Below are 21,294 nucleotides of genomic sequence, written 5' to 3'. Positions count from 1 at the left end.
GACTAACGGTAGGGATAAAATATTTGTTAGATGTGTAATCAGGCTGCTTCCTCCACCAAACAAGTTCTTTGGTGGAGGTGAGGGTCATGGTATCTAATGTCACTTGAATCCCAGTGATGCTTCAAATGTTACCCGACAAATATGTAGACAGAAAGCTTTATCTAATCCTGCTTCCTGTGATGATTTTTCAATGGTCAAACCTTCTGCTTCACTCTGAAGCTTTGAGTTGTTCTCCTGGTTAGGGTGGAAGGCTGAGACATGACTCTAGTCTTCTCCAGCTGATACACTTGCCCTTTTTGTTTTCATTCTGGGAAAAATGCAGTATTTATTTGTTTATCATGTTGCTGTAGGTTTGCAGCATTATTTTTAGATTATGTAACTATTCTTCAGGCTCTGTTTCTCTAGTCACTTTTGGATCTTTCTTTGCCCCCAGTATGCTAGAAAGCTGAGGGACAGTGATTTCAATGGCAGGGCTAGCCAGACAGACGTGGTTTTGATCGAACTTAATTCTTTCCTGTTGAGTTTCTCTTGGCCAGCAGGGAAATACCAGTGCTAACGGGGTTCTAACACTGAATCCTGGAACTTATCAGAATTTGTAAAGCAAATAGTCAGTGTTCCCTTCCACTGAAGTGTTTGCCTTTCTTAACGTTGTTTGTCTTCAGAGCTAGCTTTTGTTTCCTTTCTGGAGCTAAGGGAGACTGTACTTTGTTAGGTTTGTTTTCCCGACAAGTGTCTCTGTTAACAGGTGGTGCTCTAGTTGCAGGCTTTTATAAGCAGTTACCAAAGCTGCCAAGTAGTGGTGTAGAAAGTAGAATCAAAAAGAGTATGGGAGGCTATCATCTATTCTGTTAATAGTGATTTTATACTTTACTTCTCAAGATTTTTGGTGACAAAAAGTAACTCTGAAAAGTCATTTTGTCTGTGTTAAAAGAAGCCTCAAGATGCCTAGTAGTCACTTTCCCAGTCATCTTATACCAGGTCTGCTCTGCTATTGGCTTGGAGTGAGGTTTCCTGCATCATGCAAATGCATCATTGGTGACCCTTGCCTGCTCCCTGAAAGAAGTGTGTTCAGGGGCACTTTTGGGCCCCAGACTGAGCCTGTACCCTAGGCACACTGTCCATTACGTACTTGTAATCTTGACCACAACATTAGCAACTTGGCTCCACCTGAGGGAAAGGAAGCACTAATGAGAGAGAAGGAGAGTAAGAGGACAAAAGAGCACAAAGGTGCTGGTGTAAACAGCAGAAATTCATTGAGAAACAGTATTGTCTGTTCCGGCTTGTGCTTGATCAGCACAACCCGTGGCCAGTGCCGACTGCAGGAACGCAGCCCAACGGTCCCCGTCCCTCTACCTGTGAAGAGTTAAGAGGAGTAATGCACGCTGTGCCTAGGCAACAAAGCAAGGGGGCTGCAATGACTGCAGCTTGTGCAAGCTGTGCTATTTGCGCCATGCAGATCCTGTGTGGAGGGGAGCCTTGCGGTGCCTCTGCCTTTCTGCCTGTTCAGTGGCAATTCTGAAGCCCTGCTCAAGTCCTGCTTGCAGAGGGAATGGAATCCTTTGCTGGCAGCAGCAAGAAGTGTCCTCTTGAAATAAAGAGGGATAGTTCCAAATTTTCTTCTTAAACATTGTCAGAAGTTCACCTGCTTTCTCTTTGCAGTCAAAAGATAAGATTGCCTGTAGAGTATGATTGCCCCTTTTTAAGGTTGGGGAAAAATCCAGATGGACATTAATTTTCTGCGGATGTTTTAGAAGTTATTGTTAAATCTCTTAAAGAAAGCAAGACTTTAAAGTCTGAGAAGCTTCTGCCATTCTCATGGTATTTCTTTCCTGCAGATTTGAATGGGATAGATCTGACTCCTGTGCAAGATACTCCTGTGGCTCTGAGGAAGGAGGACACGTATGTCCATTTTAATGTGGACATTGAGATCCAGAAACATGTTGAAAAACTAACAAAAGGTATGTAGTGTCAGATATTGGAAATGGGGCCCAGGAGCTTTCAGAGTGTAGACACTAGGCTGCTCCTGATCTAATAAACAGGTTGTGCATGAGCTGCTACTGTAGGGCTCAAAATCCAGAAGTGGATAAAAATAGACCTTTACATCCTGTCTTTTTCAAATTGGTCATTGTGATGACTTGCAGACAAAAGAGGAATGAAAACAGATAAAAATGCAGCAGTCTGCTCTGTTACATATTGAGTTGCTTTATGACCTTCTCAAATCATTGGACTGTCATAACTGTTACCTGTATATGAGTAACTGAGTTGGGAGTGCAAGCTCACGTGAGTGTGGTGAGCAGTGTAAGAACATGGTGTATCTTTTGAGTAACTTATGAAATTGTTGGAGATAATTCTCTCCACTGTATGTTGAGCACCTTAATGGCAGATAAGTTTTCTGATAATTGTTGCCCATAATTTCCTTTCCATACTAACTTTCTAATAAACTACTTACGCTCTAGGTGCAGCTATTTTCTTTGAATTCAAACACTACAAGCCTAAGAAGAGGTTTACTAGCACCAAGTGCTTTGCTTTCATGGAGATGGATGAAATTAAACCTGGGGCAATTGTTATAGAACTGTAAGTGACTTGCGGTTATAGATGCCCGTGGCAGGTGCTACAGAGGAAACGAACTAGGCTTCAGTTACAATGAGTTGCTTGTTGCATCGAGGAAGGTTTTATGGACTCATTGGATTGACTTCCATAAGAAATATTCTACTTTTAATAAGAATGGAAGATAAAATGCTTTTAGACAAATAAAATGGCTAGAGACCTTTCTCAAAACTAGACTATTTCCAAATGAAATTGTGGTGTCTGTAACTGAATGAAGTTAACAAATTCTGTGTGGGAGTCTTTCATTTTGACCTTAGCTTGAGCATCGGATCAGCTGTATAAGAAAATATTGAACTCTCGTGAATTTCTAGTACAGAACTTCTATAAAGGAAATATGATTTGAGATGTTCGATATTGATTTAAATTTGAATTTTTATGAACATTTCAAAGCATTGTCTTTTTTTTTTTTTTTTTCCTCTAAGCAGGCAAGGAAATAGATTAGCCAGTTACACTGCAGTGTGTTTGTGATGTGCATCCTGTCCTTACTGTGTGGGTGAAGGTGTGTTGAGGGAGGTCTTTGGGGGGTTTTTTGAGAAAGAAGGGGAACTTGCAATTCAAAGCATCTTGAAGAAGTGTTTAACAAATGTCTCCATTGGCTGCAGTACTTCTGACATCCTGAATTAACTGGTACTGTATTTCCTAGGTTCCAGAGTATTATATCGGGAATTCTCCTTACATAAAGCTTACATGATTTTAAAAATTGAAATCTTTATTTTGCCAAAATAATATTCCAGAGAAAATACTGTTTGGAGTTTCTTCATGTGAATCTATTCATTATTGTTCATTTCAGTAAATCCTAACAACAGATGTATTTGAAAGATTATGGCAATAGGATCTGGACAGGACAAGCTTTTTAATATGCTTTCATTTTCCTGCATAGTCTTTAGCACTTGCATTAACTTACTTTCTTGTGGTTACAGGTACAAAAAACCCACTGACTTTAAAAGGAAGAAATTGCAACTGTTGACCAAGAAACCACTTTACCTTCACCTCCATCAAACATTGCACAAGGAATGACCCTATTTGTGAGACTTCTGTGAACTAAACCACAAGTCTGGTAGCTGTGTGTAGTAGCCTTAGCCTTCAAGGGGCAAGAAAAAAACAACTGTATTCATGCCAGTAGGTCAAATGGGACCATCACATACTGCACAGCACTACTACAGGGTCAGAGGCAAGCCTACCATTCAAGTGCAAGTTTTTTCAGTACCTTCCGGATACAGGTTTTTCTGAGAGCCCTGAAAAATTTTGACTGCTTTTCCTAATTTTGCTGTTCAGAATTTTTTTACCTTAACCATTATTCTCCTTTGCCTCAAACTCCACTGAAGGATGGAGACTGCCCCTTTGCCAAACCTGTAGCAATAAAGATGTGGCAGGCCTACTAACCTGGCTACACTTGCTGTGCTATTGTAGTTCCTCTCATCTGCATTTCAGAGTCCTCTGTAAAGGGCTGGGTGGCAGAAAACCAGGAAAAAGACAAGGTGAGGTGGGAAGGAGCTTGAGCTATCGCAAGTGGTGTAAAACGAGGGAGAGGAGGATGCTAGGTCAAGGCTGGGAGACAAGCTGGCCTCAGAAGAGCTCATCAGTCAGCTGGTCTTCTTTGATCAGGCTAGGAGGAGGAGATAACTGCAGATGAGAAAACTGAACTATGATTTTAGCAGCTGAATCTTAGTTCTTAGACTTGCCCAATCCACTTTTCCTAGTTTTAGATAAAATATATATTACAAACCTTTAAATCACAGTTACTCCCAGGTAGAGTTATTTTTTTTTCCTGTATCTTGTCACAGAACAATTTGCAAAGATGGGTGGAGAAAGAAGAGAGGCTTCCTTTAGGGCCTCATGCTCATCTTGGGGGGGGAATTTTACTGTTTTGGTGATAGCAGGACTGGCCCCTTAGTGTCTAACAAACAGTGTCAATTATTTTCCAGAGCTTTTAATAAAGTAGATCTGGCTAGCAGGTTGACCCACCTTTTACATGAAACTGCTGTTTTTTATGGAAACTGATTGTATGCAGTTTTCTGCATATTTTGTGCAAGTCTGGAAACTTATTCTAAAATTACCTTTTTATGTAAGTAGATAGGATTATCCTTTATTTTCTATATTATTGATTCAGTGTGTAATAAGCTGCAGGACATTGGCTTATTATAACACAATTTCACTCACTTTTTGACCTAATAAAGGGACAGAAGTAGAACCCAGTCAAACCTTTCATATATTTGAGTGGATATTTAATACAATACTTTAAGGTCTGATATACTTCTTGCGTATCTAACTAGTGCCTAAATATTCTGCTATGCTAACAAAAGACCCAGCACCCAAAACAGTGTCAAACGTTAGGTTTTTTTAAACCATCTGGATGAAGATGTATTACTAATTCCTCTTCTCTGTCATGTAACATTAGGATGTTGCAGAATGCTTTAAGAAAAAGGATGTTACTTCTCCTTGTGACCCTTTGTCTGTTCATAAGGAGGTATTCAGAATTCTTTGTTTTACCATATTGATGAGGATAAAAAGCTGCTTCTGAATGTCCTTATCTTCTCTCTTTTCCTCTGTTCTGGCATAACCAAGGACATAAACTTTCCTCACTCAACACAATTATTTAACTGTTATGACAAAAACAGCAACAGTTACTCAAATTCCATTAATGGTTGAAAAAAAAACTATAGAAGTACAATTGTATTTTCCTGTTTACAGGTCTTTGAAAGACCCCCAGTGGTATTATGTCTGATACTTCAGAATATCAAGTCCTAAAAAAATCCCCATGAGTTACGGAAATACCTCTAATTGATTGAGGCATGCCAGATACCATCCAAAAGAAGGATGCATACATTCTTAGAAACAAAACAAAAAAAAGCCAGCAACTTTATCCTTCAAACTCTGTAAAAAGGCTGGACAAATCCTGATGGAGCAAAACATTAGTTTAACTTCTACAGTTGCAAATAAATCTGAGTTAAGTCAATAGCTGTATTGATTTGCCAACAGTGCTTTGCTGGCTTAGGCCTCTTTCTAACCTAAAAATCTATAGCACCAGGCTTTTGCATGACGCATACATCTCGTCTTGCTCAGCAAGTGAATATTCTGTGGCTCTGTCTCTGGTCTGACATCCTACTGTTTCTTTTAGTGTCACTCAATACCTGGTAAAAGCACTGAACTAAGTTGTGCGTTCTGCCTGTGACTAACAGCATGCTTGCCCTCCTCCTGCTGCTCCCAGAGGATGATTCCTTCCAGCTGAAAGTTGTGTTAATGCTAACTGAAGTGGGCAAGGGAAGAGACATTAAATATCATAAAACTTTGTGTTGGGGAAGAAGAGATGCTAAACTAGGAGAATCCAACTTTCAAATACATATGTTCAATGTCTATGTAATTAGCCACCATTCAAATTGAACATTTTCATTTGAATTACAAACCCACTGTTTCAGCTACTTACCTTGACTCTTCCCTAGCTTGTAGATGTCTGTATTAACTCCAGTTATATGACATGTCAACTTTGAAGTATTTTTGTTAAATACACAAGTAGAGCTTTGTATTTAACTAATTGTGAATTAATGTTTGTAGTGTGAAATACCATTTTTAAAGTTGCTTCTATTCTTTGCATTTTTTTCTGCAAACTGGCTTTCATTGAAAGAACTACTCCACAAAACACAAGCTCCTACATGTATTGTTTTATGCTTTAGTGATGTTCTATCTTGTCTTTCATCTTAAATCTAAAGCTTACTACTTGTACTGTAAGAATGTAACACCTACATGACAAGTTTAATGGCTGCTTGTACTCTGGCAGTAAAGCTATAATGGTCTTTCATTAGGTTTTTTTATTATTTCTAATTGTTTTCTCTTCCCCTGTTTCTCCCTAAGTATTTCTGTACAGAGTATTGTTAAAACTGCTTAGTGTCTAGATAATTGGCCTGCTATGCCCAATATTACATATTTCTTCAAAGGGCTAACCCTTACCTTCAGGGATTTCATTGAACATCTGCAGGCGTACAGTGTGTTTTTAAAGTTATCTCATGTTCTGTGTATATAAGCTGATTTGAAGCAATATAGGTTAATAGGACTTACTTAAAACCACTCTGCTTGAGGAAAAAAATTTTTTTTTTTTTTAAATACAATGTTAAGTGAAAAAGGCTGTAAAACACAGACTTAATGCCAGGGAAGCTGAATTGTTCTTGAACACAAAGATTTAAACCTCAGTTCTCAAACCCTGCTTAATATGCTGCTTTCTGCCTCTTCTCTTCTGAATGCTCTAGGAAGCCAGTTTTGAAAGCAGAAAGTGGTTACTAAATTTCTTCATTTCTAGAATCCTAGAGCCCTAACCTGTATTTCTGAACTAACCCCATGATTGTGGCATTCAAGAGCTCAGGCTGTCCATAGTTTCCAGCACTATACTGCCTTTCAGTTGAGGTCTGCATCCCCCACTATCTTCATACATGAAGCAAGTCAGTAATGTGCTAGACCAGTTCAGCATAAGGTTAACACAATCATTAATTTTACAACCTATGCAATTACTCAGCCTTGATTCAGTTCTTAACTTGATCATGGCTCTAGCATTCTTTGGTTACATGACTGAAGCGATGTCCTTTCTGAATAAAAAAAGAAAAAGGCACTGGAACAAAGTCTTGAGGGTTTAGCAAAAGGAATTTTGCTTTTTATTATAACTTGCCTTTGAATACAGTATCATTTGTGCTTCTGATCTCTGACCAGACATCTTTAAAAAAAAAGTCCTTAGACTCCTATGTAAACCCCTGGTCTACAATAACTGCAGCTTAATGATGTGATGGAGAAGGCAGGTAAGATAGCATTTTACTTAAAAATTATTTCCACAGGAAATGATTTGATTTACATTTTTCACGAAATTAGTTCATTCACCAATTGGTTACATAGGCTACATTTAATTAAAACTAGCCACACAGGTACTTCCTTTCTATTGCACGTTTAGAGTAGGTTCAAGTCCATCACAAAAAAGTTCTTGCAGCCCAAGAGGATGGATGAGTTTAAGGTGATCATAAATGCACATAAGATGTCTGTAGCAATTGGATAAAAATTAATCCTGCAAAAGCTGAAATATACTGAAATGAGATAAACGGCTTTGAACAGAGAACCATCTTCTAAAGTCCTGACTGCAGGAAGTGTGCTAGAGTCCATTCCATTGAGCTGCTGATCAGACACTGCAGTTATGGTTTCTGTGCTGGAGGCTGTGTATAGTCCTTTGAGCCTGCCGGTGGTGGTGGTGGTGGAGGGCTTGCTGGGTAGTCTCTAGGTCCTGATGGTGTCAAGTCTCTATTAGGAGAAGGCGTATAGTCTCTCAAGCCAGGTGGGGGTAGCCGTGGGCCTGGAGGATAATCTCTTGGGCCATGAGGACCTAGGGGTCGAAAAGGAGGATGCCCACGTCCATATCCTCTTGGATCTGGAGGCGGTAGTGAGCCAGGAGGCAGATCTCTCATTCCTAAGGGCGGGCCAGGTAAGAAGTCTCGTACAGCTGCAGGTGGTAAGGGAGCACCACGAACTAGAAGAAAAAGACACTGAGTTAAGAGAAATTTTGCTCAAATCTAAACATTAAGCTCCCAACTTGTTCCTCATTTTGTAATTTGTTGAAGCATCTCTGGGGTGGATCACTATCACATGCAGACTTCACATGCCATGAATTATATTCTAGTGCCTTTTGGCAGCTGGTTTCCAGTTTAGACTTAACAGGGAGAAACACCTAGAAATTAAGGAGGCTTGAAAAAAGCCTGTCCAGACCTACTGGGCAAGACAGCTAAGCCTCATGAAGAACAGGGAAGCTGTGTGCTAAGAGATGGCAGATTCTCAGTTCTGCAGTAGGCTTCTGGGAAGCACAGGGGGAGATCAGTTTCAGGACAAAGCAGTGGAACTATACCTAGGGGCCCAGGAAGAGGTCGAGGCCCAAAGTGCCCACGGAGAGGAGCTGGTGGAGGTCCATATCGAACAGGTGGTGGAAGTGGAGGTCCCATCACTGGAGAGGTCATGATAGGTGTCCCAGGGAAAGAAGGTGGGCCTTTCGGACTAATATTAGCCTGTGCAAGATTAGGTTAATACTTCAATGTGTGACTCACTGCATCAGAGAAATATTGACACTGCTGAACACCACGATCACTCACCCAAATGCGAAGAGACAGAAGAAAAATATATATATTAACCAATTGGAAAATAGCAAGATTCACTGCACCTTCATTGCCCCTTTGCACAGAACATTGCTTGCTCTACCTAGGAGTGAATACTTAGTGTACCTTCTGGGAGGACAGTTTTAGCTAAAGAGCACTTCCATCCCTTTCAAAGTGTCCTTGACCACCCCTTTGGGCCTCAGAGCTCCTAAAACAGCCAGCAACCCTCCAAAGGTAAAGGGCCTGGCTCCTTATTTTACATATGGAATAGTGCTTAAATACCACAGGTAAGACAGCTTCTCAGGATTATTGTTGTAGTCACTCCAAAGTGAAGTGTTTGTCTGCAGTCCTTAACAAGAAAGACCTCATTTTCTCAATTCCATGAAAATGAAACAGCAACTGTTCATCATTAAAGAGACCTTTTGAGACAGAGGTATAAGCCCTTGGTTAGTTTTGCAGAGCATTTTGTTATTTAGAAGTTCAGAACACCAAGCCTGTTATTCCTCTCCACCAAAGCAGAGTAACACCATATTCAGTCTCTGAATACTCACTGTAGCTGGTTCAAAAGATGAAGATGAATCAGTAGTTACACAAGGGGCTTCAGACTCTTTGGGAGAGGGCTGCTTTTTTTGGGGAAGGGGGGGAACGGACAGCAAATAAGGATAGTGACATGATATAGACAAGACAGAACATGATACAGTTAAAGAAGAAGCAGGGAGTACAGTAAATCACATATTAKAAATGCTTCCTGAAGGTTTTTTTTTTCCAGCTTACCACTCCATCCATTGCTGCAGAAGGGGAGGAGGTTCTTGGTGCAGTACTGATCAGGGATGCTACTGCAGGCCCCAGATCTGTAAAGAGAGCCGCAATTGCATGCCTTATCCTGCTTTGGGCAAAAGGAAGATGGTTTTTCAATTTCTGAAATGAAAGAATAGCTGAGTGAGTTGCAGTTGGCTGCATGCCACATAACTTACCAGGAACAGACATCCTTCCAGATAGCTCTGGTGGCCTTCGTGGAGCAGAGGGGCCATCTACCACTGTACCTTAAGGGAAACAAGAACCCCACAGAGCCTAATCAACACATGCCTGAGCTATTTCTATTAAAAAACAAAATAAACAAAAAACCCAACAGGTTTATTATAAAGCAGGTGTCAATACTTACACTACCCCCAGAATCAGACCAAAACTTAGCATTCTTGGGATTTTAGCATGAGAGATACTTGTGACAGAAAGGAAGCTTCACCACTTACCAAATTCACCTCTTGAGCCTTCCCTTCGAGGAGCAGAAAGGGGACGACCAGAAACTTCAATCATCTGTGTGGGAGAAGGATTTCCTCCACTCACAGGCGATGGGCCAAAAGAGCCATCTCGGCTTAAGGGCCCTACATGAAAGAAACATTTGATTTACTTCTCTAAACTGACTCAGAGACCAAAGTTTTGGGAGAAACAGCAGCATTTACCTCTTCGTGGAGGGACCTGGCGATCAGGTCTGCCTGGAGTTGGCTTGACAATTAATGGTCTTTGAAGCATGACAATTTTTTGGTTCACTTCTATTAATCTATTTTTTAAAAAAAAGATTTTTTTTATTCAAGTAATACATACGAGTTATTTATTATGATGTAACACTATCATAAGCAAGCTGCATTGTGAAACATTAGAGTTTTTCACCAAGAATGTGTATTTACACCATCAAAACAGTTTAACTAGTTTAAAATTAGTAACTCAGATGTGCACTGCACATTCCAGGCTAACAAGCACTTGCATAGTTTGAGCTTCTTTTCTCCTAAGTCACACAGAGCATGTTCAAAAAGCAGTACAAATGATCTGTCCTGTACTTACTTTTGCCTCAAGTTGGCTGCTTCTCTTTTTTCTTCAGCCAAGGCCCTCTCAGCAGAGCGAGCAATAAGCTATTAGGGGAAAATATTGTCAACTGCATTAACTGCACCAACCTGAAGCTAAATGCAAAGTGTTTGCTTTATACAGTCTGAAAAGGAAGAACATTCTTACCCAATTGTCATGTGCCTTTTTCTCATGAGCAGCAATCTGAGAAGAAAATAAGTGTTTTAGCTTATTTTTTCCAAAAACTAATACTGCCAACAACTCACTACAGAGCATTAGAATGATGAAGTAAATTGTGACACAGTAACAAGCAAGCAGGAAGTTTACCTGATTTTTGTAAGATCGCTCTGTTTTTTGCAATTCTTCTTCCATATCTTGAATCCTTTGCCTGTCAAAAAAAAGAGGGGAAGGGGCTTAAATGAATTTTCTTCAACAGCTGAAATAAAGGAAAACAACAATCTTAAGAAACTGAAGTTACTTGTAAACTTTCACTTCCTCAATGGCCAGCACTGCTTTTTCATCTGCAGCAGACAATTTCTGCTCCTTCTCCTGGCGCTCATACTCTTCCTGGGTGAGTTTTCTATATAGTGGAAAAAAATGTTTATGTATGCGTGTGTATACATACACACACACACGTATATGTATGTATAGACACACAGCCTTTTTAACCTTATGGTTCATCAATACTTGCATTTTTGACATTTTTCTAGTAGTATTTAAAAGAGGCCAATAATGTGTTCATGTCTTACAATAGCTATCCCATAAGAATGGAACCATTAAACTAGTATGTCAATTATGGCTAATAACCAATTCAACATAAGCCATTTCCTTAGCTACATGTGGAAACAATTTTCCCCAAGAAATTTGTGGGAAGTCCTTCATTCAAATCAAGAGGCAGCAATGGGCAATGCAACTTCCTAAAAGTTTTTGAAGGAATATAAATCCTTCAGCTACAGAGGTCAAGAGGAAGCTTTTCATGAAAGGTGGGTTATCCTTTACCTCCCTATTACATGTTTACTACATCAGAATGCTGAGTAACGAGATCAGTCAGTTTCACTTTTGAGCCTCAATACCTTAAATTCGTTCCAACCTTGTGCTTCAGCCCAACACACACTTGAGCCCTAGAACTTTCAACTGCTTCTCTACCAGAATTTCAATTTTCCTGAAGAATTTTTTAGATGAAAATATCTGAGTCATATCTCAAATTTTCCCCACAAAATTGAGATAGTATTACAGACATTTCAACAAGTGAGTAAAAATAAATGAGGAGTGAACACAACTGAGAAATACACAGCTAGTTCTTCACTCCTGGTAATTAATTCATTTCAGCTATTGCCAGGAACCCAATCTTAATTTAGCCCTTTGAAAATGCAAAAAGCACACAAGGCTAAAATACTAAGTTCCTACATTATGAAAGATAGATTCATTGAACTGAGGCTCAGAATAACTGAAACAATCAATAGTCACCATCTTCTCCTTGTCATTTCTGAACAAGATGACACACCAACCACAGAGTTTGCAGACCAAGCTACCTGGACAAAAGTCTGAAGTTTCACCTGTTTCCCTCCAAAAAAGTTTTTACACTAGAAACAATATTGTGTGTGAAAAAAATTGAGTTTTTGAGAATCTGTGGAATGGCAAAAAATAAAATAAAATAAAAAATAAAAAATTTGGGCTTCAACCATACTGAAGCAGTAGCCATCACCATTCATTCAATACAACTTGAAGTCATTTGAGCCTACTGAGCAAAGATCACTTGAACAGTGCATGTCATACAATATGCTCTCTTGTAGAAAAATAATGAAAGACTTACTTCTGGAGCGCCATCTCTTTCTGCTGGTAAAGTTCACTGAGAATCTCCACTTTCTGCTGTAATGTTTTGCATTCATTTTCCAGCCGAGCTTTGGCTGACTGCAGTGAACAGGAGTCATGTTCTAATTTTTTTATTTGCTCTGTTGGAGAAACAAGGATAGGTGAGGAAGTCAAAGGGAGTTGCTATGAGAACCATTATGCAACTTAAGTGTTCTAAGGTTTCTTTTTAAGCCACAGACAGAATTTTTACAGCAAACAATTCTTTTGCTACGGCTACCTTCTAGCTCATGTCTTGCTGTTACTTCATCACTCAATTTGGATTGCAGAAGATCTCTGTCTTCTTCAGCTATGGATAACATAGTTTTTACCTGAAAACAGGAGCAAGAAGTTTATCATCATATGTACAGCAGTAATGGGGCTGTATTTATTAGATATCTTGTGCAGCATACCCTCGAGACATCCATCATTTGCTTTATCTGAGTCTTCATCTTCTCACTCTCATTATCTAAGAAAAAAAAAAAATATATGTATATTTTTCCCCCCATTTCTTAACCCCAATTCCCTGGAATCAAAAGATGTTAAKAACAACATACTCCACTTTTTAAACTGGGATAAGTTTCTTTACATGTTGAAACAAAGGGGGAGGGGGAGAAGGGGGAAAACAAACACAGTAGTAATTATCTGATATCGCAATTCAGTGACCAGCACAAGAGAACTAGAACATTTATTCCAAAAGGCATTCAGAAGGTTTTTTGTCACTCCTTCTAGCCACTACACTAATATTAATGCGAATGCAGTATCTGCTATTGGAAATAGTATCTGAAAATCAAGAACTGGGAATTTCCAGCCCATAGATGATGTAAGGTTAAGAGAGAAAGATGAAGAAAAAAAGAAAGAAAAACAGGTCTTCAAAACCAGAGATATAGCAAATATGAATAACAGCAAGGATTCTATACTTCCTAAATAGTTTTGAAAACTTCTATTTCAGTCTCTCACACTTAAAAAATGTGATTATCTAAAGTAGTTATATATGCTGAGGTACCCATAATACTTGTACAAAAAATAAACCTAGCATAACAGCAAAGCTGAGATTCTCAGATTTTGCAATGGTCTTAACTGCTAATCTTTAGGCCCTTCATCTTTATAGCTTTCATTACACTTACAATACACCCAAACACTATTCTAAAAGCAATTATAATCCTCTTAACCATTTTTTCCCTTGGAGTTAGGAAGCATTTTGTGTTGTTTGAGGATTAAACCCTTCAGTCTCTTAACTCATAAGCAGCTACAAGCATGGATTCTCCCTGTTCCCCATGATAAAGCATATAATAAAGGTGGTATGTTCATGTTGTATCTACCGTATGTGTTTAATAGCCAACAGGCAGGATTATTGTACCTGGTAACTCTCCATTGGCCAGATCGTCTTCTGTACTCCATTCATGCCCTTCACCATCCTTCTTAGCCTCAGAGGCAGGAGCTATGTCAAGCTGCTTCAGCTGCATAATGCAGTTAGTTAAAACCTAATGAAGAAATCAAAGGATCACTCAAGGAGTATTGCTCTGCATTCTATAAAGTATTCCACACTATTTTACAGTGTGTAATATTCAAAGCTTGTTGAAGAGAACTTACTTCAATTTCATTTTCCTTGTAGGCGAGTGCTTCTTCTATGTCTTTCTGAGACTTCTGATACAATTTAATTTGCTCACTGAGCTCAGTATGTCTCTCACTCCAACCTTCAGCTTCTTTTAGTAGCTGTATGAAGAATCAAGGCAAGGTTTTTGTTTTTTTATTCTTAGTACAGGATAGATGTAATTAAAGTCTTTTACTACTAGCTCTGGTGATAACTGATCACCGAAGATCACAGAAAAAGGGTAAGATTCACAATTATCCCATTCATCACTAGTCTACTAGTAGAACTGGATGTTGGAAATCTTTCTGCAATTTATATTACTAGGCACTTCTACAAATTTGATGTTTTTTCATTCAATATTCCAACATTAGAACCAAACTGCTCACATGCTTCAAAAATAATAGGAATTAACTGCAATCCAGTGACAACTAAACCAGGTTCCTTAAAATGACTATTACTTCATATACAGAGAAAGAGAACATAGATATTTGCAATTAATCTGTAGAAGGACAGTCATAACATTTCAAGGCTAAAGGGCCTGCCTATCTGTCTTAGCTTCAGAAMTGCTTCTTGGCAATTCTTTAGTGTGACTTCCTTCAGTCTTGTCCCCAAACGGAATCTCCTGATCACAGGGACCATCACGTCARTATAGACTTTCTATGAAGTTACTGATAAAAACTGAATCACTGGAACTGGCAAAGCCATCATAATGGAAACACATGGCTCATTTGCACAAAAAAACCTGTTAAAACAAGTGGTTTAAGTTTCATCATAATACTATGAAATACAAAATCCTGACGTGTTAAGAAACAGAGGAGAAAGAATCAGACTGAAGTTATACTCAAGAAGACTAGGAAAAATGTCCAGACATTTCATTCAAAGGAGAAACAAAGTTGCCTGGCCTGGAAATAACTTACTTGCTCCTTGCTCTTTTTCAGCCTAGCATTCTCTTCCTGCACATGATGAAGCTCAGATTTCACCTTTTCTTCGCTTAGTTTAGCTTCATTAAGGGCTATCTGCACCTATGTATTAAACAAAAATGAACAAAAAAAAAGAGAAATTTAAACTGAATGGAATAAGAACTACATATTGCTTGGTAACATATAAAGATATACACGCACAAACAACCTGGAACCTGGCAAGCTAGCATCTGCTATTAGATCTTAGACATGAGTTTTCCCTGTACAAAATATTGTACCTATGAATGTTGAGAAGATGTAGGTAATGCTTTACCTCCGAAAGCTCTACAGAATGCACACTGATAACTTCTTGAAGTTTCTCCAAGGACTTCTGGGTTTCAGAGATCTATATAAGAAAAAGATGAGCAGTGACTTTGCATTAGCCTGGTACATGCCTTAGCATGTAATTATTTTATCTGTATATTTTGGAAGCATAAGAAGAAATTCAAAGCACCAACCAATCCCTAATTAGAACAACCACTGGACTAGTAGCACCACAGCGCTGCCTTAACAGCCATGCAGAACATAAAAACAAACTGGAGGTTAGAATCAGCTTCCCCCTGTGACTCTGCCTGTCTGTGGCTGGGAAAGTTCCGTGTTCATCTGCACGGTCTAGAACGAAAGTACCACGTGCTGCTGTCATTAGCAATAACCTTTGATCAAAAACAACACCAAAGTACTTGCTGGAACTTACCATTATTAGAACAAAAAGGGGGGGGGAAGACTAGAAGACCTACAGACAACAAGAACAAGGGGCAGCTCAGAGTGTCACTCCTACTGAAGAACTAGGTGCTTCTCCTCAGCAAAAGGAAATTTCTTATACCAACCTCAAAGCCTCAGCCCATATTTTTAAGGAACTTCCTGACTTTGGTAGGAAGCACTAGACCAGCCCAAGACTGGAGTACATCTGTTTGCATGCGAAGGCACATAACTGCAGAGATTCATCAACATCTTACAGAATCAATATAAATTTCAGTTCATCCCAAGTTCAAGGGGGCAATTCATTTCAGTTCTCCTTCTGAAGTGGTTCATCTTGTTTGCTCTACCTCTATCTGTTCACCCATCAGAGAGTGACCACCTTTAAGGCACATAAGTTAAGGACAACATAAGCCATTAGTGTGATTGCTCTTACCTTGCTCTGTTTCTTCTCATTCTGTTTTCTCTCTGTTTCAAGCATTGTGTGCAGGTTTTTTACTTTGTCATCCAGCAGACGATTTGTTTCTTCCAGCCCTTTGACAGTATCCTAAAAATAAAGGACACATGACCGACTAAAGCAAGTTTTTATTAATGTCTTTACTTTCAGTACAACAAGAATGAACTGCATGTTACCTTAAGCTCTGCAGCTTCATCTGAGAACACATTTTTTTGTTTTTGGGCCACTTTCACTGATTCCTTTGCTTCCTTTATCTAAGTACAGAAACAGTCAAACAGAGCTGAGGAAACCGTCAACATAATATTCAGTAAGAACAGAAAATTAAAAGATATTAGCTGTTGTATTGACTGTGTCATTAAACCAAAAATAGAAAGTTATGAAGCATGACAAGAACACAGAATGATACCTTCTTATCGTACTCTGACATCTTTTCTAGGATTTCTGTTTTTTCTTGTAGAAGGTTTTTAATCTTTTCTGCAAGTTGCTTTTCAGTCACTAGGAAGAAAAATAAAGTTTGCAGTAATTGTACTTCCTGGAAAAAATTCAGAGCTATCATTACTACCACTTTAGGGAACATTTTCAAGTAGGGACTAAAGCACAAATCAGGATACCRTCAGTTCCTTGGCAGTCAGCCCCTTCTGCAGAAGTCTAAGCATCTTGAGCTTTCATGTAAAGTTAGGACTCAAAACAACTTCAGACAGTTAAGCACCAAACACTGACACAAAGCATACAGCTCTTGCATTTGCTTCATAGAAGCCAGTCACAGAATGCACACTAGAGCAGACTGAGGTGCTTGCTATACCTAGATGATATATGTTCAAGGGAAGAACTGCCAGTGAGGATGTCAGCGCACCCTCAGACTGCTGCTCTGAGACTCAAGGAGATGCAAACACCTTCCCTAACAACCAGTTCTTTCTGCTGTACTGAAACTGAAACTTTGGTCAGCAAAGAATAGGACAAAAGCTTTGAAAGATCTACTGTGAACAGAAAGACACTGTCAGCTAGCAGATGGCATGAGTAAGCCTCAAAGAGCTGCATGCTTTTCTAACAGACACTATTTCTGGATTTCACAAAGGGCTGCGATCAAGCAGCAGTTTTCTGAGGCATACGTGTGTTTCTCAATCTAAACAGCTTGCTGACCAATCTTTAGGATTCAATGCTTAGCATACTTAACATTACATTACTTTAACATACTTAAATTACTTTATTGCAAATTAATTTAGAAGAAGCATCCAATTGGCATTCTTTTTCAAGTCCTAAAGTGCCCCCATATTTGACCATCCCAAGCCTCATTTGCCTCACAGCAAATCCTGCAGCTCAAACAACAGGAAGCACTGGTTGTTCCAATCACATCCTACAGGTTGTAATGGCAACTGCTACTCCTCCTTCCTCTCCCACATCAGGGCTTTTGGAGTACAGGATCCCCATCCCTTCCTGCTCTGCTGAGAGGAGAGGCAACAAACGACTGCTGAGAGATACAAGATCATTCTCAGCAGTTTAAATGAGGCATGAATCCCTGCATTAACTTGGTCTCCTGACTTTACTACTGTGATGAAGAGTGGATAACAGATTTTGCCAGTGGAGTTCCAAATGAAGTCTATATTTTAATGCATTTTATCACTGTTAATATTTCATTTCAGATAGAGATTTTAATAACAAAATGAACTTTATCATGCTTGAAGAATATTTATTTGCTCTTAGCTTTAGTAGTTTCTATACTCTAACATACAAAACAATATTTTGAAATAAAAAGTGGATTAGACATGTTCCTCACTTCTCTTTAAGAATGGCTGCTAAGCAGTTTCTATACCACCAATACTAGTACTTCCTCCTCAATAATATTTATTTTACAGCACAGAAATCTTCTTGCAGACCTAAAATGGATTTTTTTCAGCTCATCARTTCTGCATTAATCATATAATAAGAAACTGCAGTATAACTACACCAAAACTAGAGGGGAATGACAGATAAGAAGCGCAGTTTGTGAAGAGGAAACAGGCAGAGAGTTCATGAGAAGACAATTCTTCCATATTTTTGTTTTGCATTCACTTCTGAATTTCCGCAATGGTCCTACTTTGAATTCTTATCCCTTTCTATTCAGTACACTTTAATTTTATATATTTGAAGCTGGAGAAATGCTCTTGTAAAAAGCTGTGTGCTAGCCACAGAGTATGTGTATTCATGTTTTTAGGAGGTCTCTTTGCAACCACACAGTAGCCAGTATCAAGCTCCTCTCATCAGAAAAGGCAAGATGTATTAGATGCTGCTTTTTGCAAGAAGGAACAAGCAAAAGCAGATTCACTATTAGTCAGAAAACCAAAACAAACTCTGCCCCACTACCACCCTAGCAGCAAACCAAAGGATCACATTTAAGTTTCATAGAGTGGAGCTTTTCCTTGCCCTTATCTTTAATTTGCAGGTGTGGGCTGCATCATTTCTCCTCAGCCAAGCACATTCCACATCCTCAGTTTCAGAAGAGTATCATCTATAGGCCTTACACTTAACCCTACACTTAACATTCTCCTGGAAAAGGAGGGAAGATAAACACTTGGTCCTCAGAAAATCTTCAAAATTTGTATATGCATAAACGTAAGCATCGAGTACACTGAAAAGTACAGCAAAACTCACCTTGATACATTCTACTCTTTACCTACAGAAAAAAAGAAAAAAGTAATTAGCCGTAAAGTGATAACTGAAAACTTTTATTTATTTTTCCTACAAGGAAAAAACATCATCACTTAAACATACATGGACTAAAGAAGCATATGGAAAGTTCTGTACACCCATCACTGCCAACAAGAGTGTTGAATAACACTACACAAACAAGCTTAAGCAGTTTTCTAATAAAAGCTTCTAGGTTAATGCCCTATCTTTGGGCCTGAGTAAAGGTCTGATTACTCTGGCACTAAAAGGATACAAATAACGGACCACATCCAAGTTGCCATAAAGAAAATTAAACCATTTTTATCAGGCAACAATCATGGACTTTCAAACATAAAAGATACCTGCACCCCACTTTTGGTTCACCATTTAAAGGAGGGTATGTTTGCTTCACTGTTGCTCATTTCAAAATAAACACCATTAAAGAAGAAATGCAGAAGCTATTCTTTTTTTCTGTTATATATTAACAGTATTTTGCATTTGAAACTGATCTAGTTCATTAAATATCAAAGCTAGAGTAATGAAAAACACACCGATGTTGTTCCAGATAATATTTAGTTTTAATATATTTTTATAAAGCAAAGAAAGTATTCCATAGATTTCAAGCGCATATCATCAATGAACTTGACAACTGAAAATAATCCRTCTTATTTGTTTTTCATATATCCATTCCCAAGGAGATATACTGATATATTTGAGAGGTGGTGTTTTTCTTGAACAGAAAGTTATCTGTGTAGGGAAGAGGGGAACAAGTGCAAACTGTGAAACAGATTAGGGAAGGGGCTTTGCAGTCAGAATAAAAATCAGGTTTTTAGGTTTCCAGATGTGGCATCTGCAGTTAAAAGCAACTGAACAACGTGAAGGGGGGAGGATTAACTGCTTGTTTTGGAGATTGTTAGCAACAGGCTCAAGCCCATGGAAGGCATCTCATCCCAAAGACAAACCGACCCTTTTCTTCAGCCTTCTAGGTTTACACCACACTCTCCTATTTTGCTTTGGGAACTGCCTCAGTTTACTAAGAAATCTTCAAATGAAAGCTAAAGGGAATGCTTTCTTAACTTGAAGAAAATAGCTTCAGCTATTAAGCCCAGCATTAAGTTCTTCTTAATGATCTAAATGGAAAAAGTAAAAATGCAAAAGACTAGATACTGCTTTGACACCAGCAGTGCTGAAATAGTTTAAATCATACAAAAAATGCACTCAGTGGGTTAAATATCAGCAGGCTTGCAAGCATGAAGTATACTCACTGAAAGGCAGGTTCTCCAGAAGATTATAGCAAGTGTGGCAACTCCCACCAAGGCAGTGATAATGACAGGCTCCCATGGAAGTCCATGGAAATCAGGCCCAGGACGGATATCCTCAGGCAGGGTAGCAACCAACTAAAAACCAACAACATTGACAACTATGAATATGTTTTCATTAATACTCAGGTAAAACGCACAGTCTGAAAAATGCTTTTCTTGCTCTCATAAAAATCATAGAATCATCTAGAGCTTTCCTGGATCTGTCTCAGAATGCAGTAAAGAACATGTGAAGAGAATGAAAAAAATAGGGCAGCTTTTCTATAAACTGAAAATCAAAAACAAAGCATACTGCAAAGCAGTTTAGTGCCTGCATTACTACTCAAAAGTCCGAATATCTGAAAGACACCTGCCAGGAACAATCTGCAGGCAAAAAACCAGGCTGTTATGTCAAAACAAGCAGATGCACACATTTTGCATTAGAAAACACTAGCAGTTATGAGATTCACTTCAAAATAAAACTATAAGGATAGAAAAATATAGAAAAAACAGCTTCACATCTGGATGTTGAAAACAATCCAGTGAAAATGGCTAAGATCTTTTCCCAAGTTTTACCCTCATAAGTCTCTCTCTGAAGACCGTAAAGCACCAACTGGCTGAAAAAGGTGCAAATACCTGGTACAGTTTACAATGCCAATATGGAAACGGCTCTTGAAAATAAACCGTATGATGTGCACCACAGAAACTACTCCCTCCTCCCGGATCAAAATTCACACGGGCACGAAAAAAATTAAATTTGGGGCCTTCAAGGGCCAAACTAGGGCTGTTAAACCTAGGAAAGCGCTCTTATCTTCGCAAACACCCTCCCTCCCAAAGCGTCAGGGTGCGACAAGCTGCCACGCAGCAATTCCTCACCACGTTTACAACGGCGGACGCCTCCGCTCGCTCGGGATTTGCCCTAAATCGGAGAGGGGAGAGGAAAAAACAGCTCCTTGCTAAAGGGCTGGGAGCGGGGATGACCCACGGCACCAAGTCACCCCCCTCGGGGACACGGAGCAACGTCCGCCTCGGCCCTGCAGGCTCCGCGTCCCCGGGGGGTGGGGGGGGTGACTCGGTGCCTTGGGCCCGAATGGGGGCGCCCCTCCCCCCCGGCTCGACGCGGCCGCCCGCGCGCCCGTTAACGGCTCCCAAAGGCCGGCGACGCGGAAGGGCGGCCCCACCCGGCGCGCGCCCCCTCCTTCCGCCCTTCCCCCCCGCTCACCTGCAGCACCGCGGCGGC

At 39.5% G+C, this 21,294-nt stretch overlaps 2 protein-coding genes across 2 annotated transcripts in view; one reads left to right on the top strand and one right to left on the bottom strand.

Annotated features, from left to right (window-relative positions):
• AIDA (axin interactor, dorsalization associated) overlaps positions 1-6,403 on the top strand; it is a 29,684-nt gene extending 23,281 nt beyond the window's left edge. The window contains exons 9-11 of the mRNA XM_026055943.1: positions 1,836-1,958; positions 2,457-2,574; positions 3,528-6,403. Of these exons, the coding sequence (XP_025911728.1) occupies positions 1,836-1,958; positions 2,457-2,574; positions 3,528-3,624 (338 nt within the window). The 3' untranslated portion in view covers positions 3,625-6,403. The remainder of the gene's footprint in view (positions 1-1,835; positions 1,959-2,456; positions 2,575-3,527) is intronic.
• An 814-nt stretch (positions 6,404-7,217) lies between these two features.
• Positions 7,218-21,294, bottom strand: part of MIA3 (MIA SH3 domain ER export factor 3) — a 28,010-nt gene continuing 13,933 nt past the window's right edge. Inside the window, exons 7-29 of the mRNA XM_026055942.1 lie at positions 20,931-21,252; positions 20,022-20,153; positions 18,742-18,763; positions 16,520-16,608; positions 16,290-16,367; positions 16,093-16,203; positions 15,235-15,306; positions 14,919-15,023; positions 14,001-14,123; positions 13,768-13,891; positions 12,821-12,876; positions 12,649-12,739; positions 12,373-12,511; positions 11,038-11,139; positions 10,887-10,947; positions 10,728-10,763; positions 10,560-10,627; positions 10,181-10,278; positions 9,971-10,102; positions 9,695-9,763; positions 9,495-9,571; positions 8,477-8,633; positions 7,218-8,104 (exon numbers count right to left, since the gene is read on the bottom strand). Coding sequence (XP_025911727.1) covers positions 7,773-8,104; positions 8,477-8,633; positions 9,495-9,571; positions 9,695-9,763; positions 9,971-10,102; positions 10,181-10,278; positions 10,560-10,627; positions 10,728-10,763; positions 10,887-10,947; positions 11,038-11,139; positions 12,373-12,511; positions 12,649-12,739; positions 12,821-12,876; positions 13,768-13,891; positions 14,001-14,123; positions 14,919-15,023; positions 15,235-15,306; positions 16,093-16,203; positions 16,290-16,367; positions 16,520-16,608; positions 18,742-18,763; positions 20,022-20,153; positions 20,931-21,252 — 2,596 coding nt within the window. The 3' untranslated portion in view covers positions 7,218-7,772. The remainder of the gene's footprint in view (positions 8,105-8,476; positions 8,634-9,494; positions 9,572-9,694; positions 9,764-9,970; positions 10,103-10,180; positions 10,279-10,559; positions 10,628-10,727; positions 10,764-10,886; positions 10,948-11,037; positions 11,140-12,372; positions 12,512-12,648; positions 12,740-12,820; positions 12,877-13,767; positions 13,892-14,000; positions 14,124-14,918; positions 15,024-15,234; positions 15,307-16,092; positions 16,204-16,289; positions 16,368-16,519; positions 16,609-18,741; positions 18,764-20,021; positions 20,154-20,930; positions 21,253-21,294) is intronic.

Source organism: Apteryx rowi, unplaced genomic scaffold (assembly GCF_003343035.1).
Source record: "Apteryx rowi isolate R43461 unplaced genomic scaffold, aptRow1 scaffold_128, whole genome shotgun sequence".
NCBI classification, from domain to species: Eukaryota; Metazoa; Chordata; class Aves; order Apterygiformes; family Apterygidae; genus Apteryx; species Apteryx rowi.
The sequence above is the reverse complement of the archived record's forward strand: the minus strand, read 5'-3'. Positions and strand labels throughout refer to the sequence as shown.